We start from the raw sequence: 6,795 nt of genomic DNA, 5'->3' as shown, positions 1-6,795 counted from the left end.
GCCATGTTTTCCAACAGAGTCCCACAGACTGACTAATGAAAAATGGTTTACAAGAAATATGCTTTCCCCCTGTTAACTTTTAAGCCTGAGTTCACAAGGGACTTATTTATGAAGAAATGCACGAAACCATCATTTTTCAGGGTACACTTGAAAATATCAGAGTAATCCTGCTTCCACTCTTGCCTTCTTTTGAAGACATTTTTTCCTTTAAGAGCAGCAGGGTCTTTATTTCCCCTCCAGGCTCTCTTAGTGCAGTTTTCTTAGAGCGTGAAAAGACATTCAGTTAAGGTGAAGTGGAGCTTTAGAAGTGACATTTTTATGAAAGTACGGACACATTAACCTTTTACCAGCCATGCCAAGAAGGAGCACTGGTTACTTGCTAGGGAACTGCTGAGAGCTCATTTGACCTCAGTCTGAATTGAAAGTGATAAATTGCACACATCCACAGGATACCTCCTGCTTGCTGTCAACAAGCTCTGACTAGAACGACCCCTGATGGGCTCTGCTGCTCTTCTTTAAATAGTGGGTGGATTTTTACCAGATCAGCTAAACACACACCTCTGTATGAAAACATATGCCCCATTTATTTACTAATCAGAAAGCCTGGTAGGTATCTAGGATTATTTTCAAGCATGATAGTTAGATTTTTTAGAGTTTGAAGAATAAAGTTGAAAGCAGGTGTCTAGGTCGAGTTTTTATGTGTTAAACTTGTTTTTATTGCATTTATCTCCTGCTTTAGAGCAGATTGAATTTTTTTATTTTGATCATTATTTGTATTTTTTATACTAATTTGCATCTATCAAACTACTAGCAGCTGTAAATATTTATTCATGAAATTTATTTCATTTGATACTTTATGGATTACATTTTCTGATGAAATTTAGCCGTTTCACTGAATCACAATTATTAGATTATGCTCACACTGACCCACTTTAGACTTATGCATTCATAATGAAAAGTCTGATCTTTAGAAAAAAGGCAGCAAAAAGTATTTTTAGAGCAGATTCCCGATCATCTTGGTCAAATCAAAGCAGTTTAAGTTTCAACTTTGTATCGCGGACCTTTATCTCTTTTTAGGTTCATTAAAATATTAGGCAAATAACGTGTAGTACAACTTTTTAGAGTGTTTTGAAGCAGTGTAAGCAGTGTTAATGTTCAGTGTTCTTTCTAGTTAAGGTAAAAATAATGTCATTACATTATTAAAATGACAGACATACACAAAATCCCTTGTAGAAAATCAAACAGACTATCAGCCCAACTTATAAATGTGACTGGCAGTGTTTGCACAATGTGCCCAGATTACATAGTAGCTGTTTGTAATCTAAATATTAGATACTGCATGTCAATATATCTACATAAAAAAAAAATAAACAAGCCTGACTGAGCACCTGAATTAAAATTTTGTTGAGCAACAGTTTGAGGCAATCTGTAAATTCAGGTGTTTTCTATTCTATTCAGGAAATGTTCAGTCAAACTTCTGCAACCATTGGCAGGTATGTTGGTTCACTATTCACTAGCAAGGCACTTTAATTTCTCTGGGACAATATGTTTTTTAGAATTCTTAAAAAAAAAAAAAACAATATCAGTATTTTATTTTATTAATTTATCATTTGTTAAAGCTTTATTTACTATTAGTTTTGTCAGTCACTTTTCGGTTATTTAAATTGCTAATCAATGATATTTTAATGGGAAGGCATTTAACTGTATCTGTGATAACTGTATCACCTGTTGTTGCCTTAACACTTTGACGATGTCAAATGACGATGTGTATTAGGTATAAGGTATTATTTTAAATCAGATCGGATGATTCCATGTTATTCCTCTTCTGCCCTGGTTGACTTAGTCAGTATGGCATCCATTCAGGGGAAAGATTCATATTCAGGATAAGGTGTGGAAGCTCCTGGCTAGATGTACAGCATTTTGACTGCTGGTACTGTTTCAAAAGTGAGTGAGACAAAAAACAGTTTTGTTAACTTTTAAATTCAGTCAGTTATTTTTTTTAAGGCAAGAAGACGAGAGACATTTATTTGTACAAGACAATTCAGTACAGAGACAATTCAAAGTGCTTTATATAGAAAATATAAAGCAGAAAAGGTCATTTTAAAAAACATGATAAAAGCAGTTAGCAGAGCAGATAAAGCAAACAAAACTTAAGCTCTAGATATCTTAGTTAATTTAATAGTCAAAGCCATTTTCTTTTTTTGTGTGTCCTATATGCCAATATAGCTCCAGGAATAGATGTCAATGGAGGATTTTACACGGTGCCATTGCCACAGACTTTTTTTAATTGATTATTAATTGTTGTGTTTTAAACGAGTGTCCTTTCTGCGGTCTGTCTGAAAATGTTTACAACATTTTTATGGAATGCACAAGAGTAAAGACAATTTTTAGACCTTTAATTTGTGTTTTTAGTCTTTTTGGGACTGTTTTTACAAACGCTCTTGTTATAGGAGTTTTCCAAAATAGAGGAAACAAGCCAAAGGCCAGACCTTTACATTTTTTAATCAGCGAAGCAAAGATGGCCATTTACCTCTCCCGAAGAGACAGTTTACAGAAGGGACCTCACCTTGATGCTGTAACTTTGTAGAAGTGCAACATTAAAGCCAGAATAAAGCTGGATTTTCACTTCCACAGAGCCACACAGAACATGGAGGATTTTATTCGGGGTTTCACACTTGCACACTTTCACTTGCTTTCACAAGCAGCCTATTATGGTTATTGCCATAAGGTTCTGCTTGGTAATTGTATATGAAACTTTCTAGAAAATTATTTAGGGAGTAAAATCATATACAACGGATGCCGAAAGGGAGGTGAGAATAAAAGAGGGGATTAGAACTAAGGGGAGAGAGAAAGAGACAGAGACAGGAAACAATCAATGAGAATAGAGAAAATAAAGCAGCAAAATTAGACAACAGATAAGATGTACAGTAACTCCTAGAAGTCTGCTTCCATGTATGAGATGAGAGGGACAGAAAACAGAGAACATAACAACAGCAGAAAGAAGACAACAGATGACCAAAGCAAACCTAAAAAAAGCTCCCAGAGCAGCGGGTGCCGCTAAGATTTCCATGCCTGTGGAAGGCTAAACCTATGGTGATAAAACTATTCAGGGTGGTATAGGCAGCAAGACAGACCCACAAGAAAAGCTGAGATGGATCCAGGCACGGTGGTTTTATCCCACCTGCCGTAAAGCCACCCGGCTCCCCTGCAAAGACAGGGCCAAACCTTTTAACGTCGACCCCCAGCCATGGCCGGGAAGATGTTCTATTAATTTTATTCTTGTGCTCCTCTCTTCTCCTCCTCAGCCAGATCCACCACTTTACTAAATGATCCGTTCACCTGTTTTTTCTCATTTTGCCTGCAGCTGTTATCTGTTTCATGATTTAAGGCCTCAATTTGCTTTTATTTGTTACTGAATTCTGAATACTGAAAAAGTTAATGACCCCCTGGTTATGTACTGTTAAGCTTTTTCTGCAGACTTTGGTTGTAAGGTTGATACATTTCAAAGATGTATTGATTTTCGCAACCCAGGAATTCAACCAGACTGTTAATCTGTCCCAAGGGAACTTTGTTGGAGCAATTACTAGACCAGTTTTAAGCTTGATTCCATAAACCCGTTCTTTTATAACAGGATGTTGCTTTGGATGGCCGTAGCTAAGAGGAAAGAGTAGATGTTTGGCAATTGCAGGTTTGAGTTAGAGCCTAATTTTCCCTAATCAGAGGTAGAAGTATCCTTGGGCAGTGCACTAAACTTCTTTATCAGTATATAAATGAGTAAAAGTTTGCAAATCCAGATTTGTTGTTACAAAAAGTCTTTAGTATGGATTATTTTGGTTCGGTGCACAGTTAGCTATCCTTGAAATCTGTTGTATTGCAGATATATATAGAAAGTTAAATGTGCCTAACTAAAGTGTAGAACTACATAATGCTTCATGCAACTTTTCAAAATATACGGTAGTTTTTACATGAAGAAAGCCTTTTTATTTGACCCTTTACGACTAATACCAGAGTGGGGCTATTCTTCAGGCCTGGAGTATCACCCATCAGACAATTCACTAGAACAGCAGACCGAGAACAGACAACAGATGTATTCTCCTTACCGAGAATACATCAGAGCAGACTTGCCCGTTCTTGAGATTGACAGCTGTCCCAGCATGCACCATGGCAGCAGCAGCTTCCAGTGGAGCGCTCATAGAGCTCAGAGTATTAAGTTAAAAGTTAACTTTGCTGTTGCCATTGTTCTACAAAAGTACGTTTTTAGATAATCTAAGGCAAGAAAATTTAACTTTTTAGCTACTTTATATGGCCAAATTACTGATTTAGTGCATGATAAAACAAAACGTTTTGATGTTGAGAGGACCATAGCAACCAGCAGACCTCTGAGGTTGACCTCTGTGTGCTTCTTTTCTCCCATACTTTCCCATACTCTTGTCAAGAGTGTACTTGCAGAGAACATGAGTCCGTAGTCACCTTCTTGTGAATTGGCAAAGATGATATTGTGGCCCTGTTCATCTGAGCAGTGGTCAAAAGGCAGGCCTAAGCTAAATGATGCTCTGTAATTTTGTGCTCAAAGAGACATTATGTAAGTTTTTAGAAAGAAACATGGTTCGTTTAATGCGCAGACTGACACCTCAGTAGCTCAGTAGCCTGAATCCTGTATCCTGTTTTCCCTGATTTACTTTGGGTCAGAAAAAACGGGGAAAAAAACGTACGTGCAAGCGACAAAAACGAGTAAGAGAATGACGCAGCTCTCTATTTTGACCACAGGCATTATCATTAGAAGACTCTGTAATATTGTAGTATTGATGGTTTTATTAAACATGATTGGAAGAAATTCTGGTAACACTTAAGGATGTTTTCCCCTTTTTTGTAATACGCTGAGAAAATTCCCTCGCAAATTCATTTCCGTAAAATGTTGCACTGCCGCAAACGTGACAGAAGTAACAATGAGAGCGCCACTGCCGCCTACTGTAGTGGATGAGCAATTACACTTTATACTAGTACGGCCAAAAAAAAAAAGCCTGTTCCCCAGGGTCACACGTGCCCCCCCAGATTAACAGACTTCATTATGGATGATGATGGTTTCCTATTCTGAACATCCAGCGAGACAGATTAATGTTAAATTGACACTTAAATGCTTTTATTATTTCTACTTTTTAATAAATGCAGTGTGCTCCATATTTTGTTTGCTATCTAAGGAAAAAAAAAACATATATTATCATTAAAACTAACCCAATTCTCCTATTGTGACAAATATGTCCACCATTGTGCCCCTATTTGAAATTTTAGCTCAAATAAAAATGTCAGAGTTGGGTTTGAATGTTCATAAATATAAGAATGCAAATATGCATCAACTTAGAAAAAAATGTTTCGAAAAAGGATTAATTTTACGTATCTTTTATGTTTTAGGGGGCGCCCCAAGAAAACAGTGATATTTACTACAGTCTGATTAAATAATTTGGTAACTAAAACAAAAATATTCTTGACAGCGAAAGGAAAGATCATAAAATGTTCTGATCATGACCTTCTTTTTTTCTACAATTGTTAGAAACAATTGTTCCACTTATTTACTATTTACTACTACTAAAACTTATTTATTTAATTGATTGTGTAAATTAGGAGCCAACTGGAGGTGTGCAGTCTGTAAAAGTTTTTTTTTGGAGAACTCCACTTTTGTTGCTGCAAAGGAGCCTTCAGGTTATCCTCATCCTCCCAGCTATTGTCCACTGTTTGTGTCCTCTCCTCTGACAAACAGCAGTTTACAAGGACAGGGTCCTTTTGAAGTTCTCTGCAGATGTCTCTCCATCTGCTGCTCACTGTTGCTGCTATTGTTGATGTGAGTTATCTGGGGTTACAGTAAGTGCACATTAGCAGCATCCTGGTTCATTATTTACCTGCTCTGGCCAGATAGAGAGAGAGCAGTTGCTCCTCCTGACACCAGTCAACACAGTGTCTGCCAATGTGTAATTATCCCGTCTTCTAGATGTCTATTCTCTTTCTAGTCTGTATTTATCTCTGCTTCATCATCTGTCTTTTTTATGCCTCATTCACTCTGAATGTTTTCCTCCATTTTTGATATTGAAGTATAAATATTCTGATTTAGTTTTATTGTGAGCTCAAAACAGAAAATGCTGTTTAAAATGCAAGAAGGTAGACTTTCAAAACACATCTTCGGTGTGTTTCCTGTTTCACAGCTCTAACTGTTTCCCCTGCTTTGTCCTCTTTAGGGTACAATTTATGTCTTAGAGAGCTGTGAGGTGATGCGCTAATTGCCTCAGCACCTATAGAAGGATACACAGAATAGCGCCTCAGACAAAATTCTTAATGGGATTTCAAGGCAGAAAAGTAAGGCTGGCTAAATGTTTTACTGGTGCATTATTTTATTACTTACTTGTAGCCCTTAAAAATGTGTGTTTGCAGAGTGAAGATGGTAAGTAGATTACAGACGAAGACAAGAAACCTTAAAGTGGATATAGAGTCACAACTGAGGCATTCACCTTCTCAAATCCAAGTCAGTGCCATCTTTAATTTATTGCTTTATTTTATTTACCAGCGAGTCAGTGCAGGTCACTGAGCATCTTTCTGTCCATTTCTCTTGTCTGTCAGAGTGAAACTCATGTCTTATTTTCTTTTCTGAATGTATTTCGTTGCTCAATCACTTTCTGTTAGGGTGCTCGCTTTGTCTGGACCTTGGTTTCTAGAATCGCACACTAGTAGACAGCAAACTTGCTATAATTAATCGGTAATTTATCCATCCATCCATCCATCCATCCATCCATCCATCCATCCATCCAT

General features: G+C 37.1%; 1 protein-coding gene across 1 annotated transcript in view; it reads left to right on the top strand.

The window, feature by feature from the left end:
- Positions 1–2,796: 2,796 nt before the first annotated feature.
- The window catches only part of LOC107104385 (SRC kinase signaling inhibitor 1-like), a gene marked incomplete at its 3' end in the record, with an annotated part of 58,477 nt that continues 54,478 nt past the window's right edge, over positions 2,797–6,795 (top strand). Inside the window, exon 1 of the mRNA XM_015404376.1 lies at positions 2,797–2,810. Within this exon, the coding sequence (XP_015259862.1) occupies positions 2,797–2,810 (14 nt within the window). The remainder of the gene's footprint in view (positions 2,811–6,795) is intronic.

This window comes from Cyprinodon variegatus, unplaced genomic scaffold (genome assembly GCF_000732505.1).
Source record: "Cyprinodon variegatus isolate N-32 unplaced genomic scaffold, C_variegatus-1.0 Scaffold1717, whole genome shotgun sequence".
Lineage (NCBI taxonomy): Eukaryota > Metazoa > Chordata > Actinopteri > Cyprinodontiformes > Cyprinodontidae > Cyprinodon > Cyprinodon variegatus.
The sequence above is the reverse complement of the archived record's forward strand: the minus strand, read 5'-3'. Positions and strand labels throughout refer to the sequence as shown.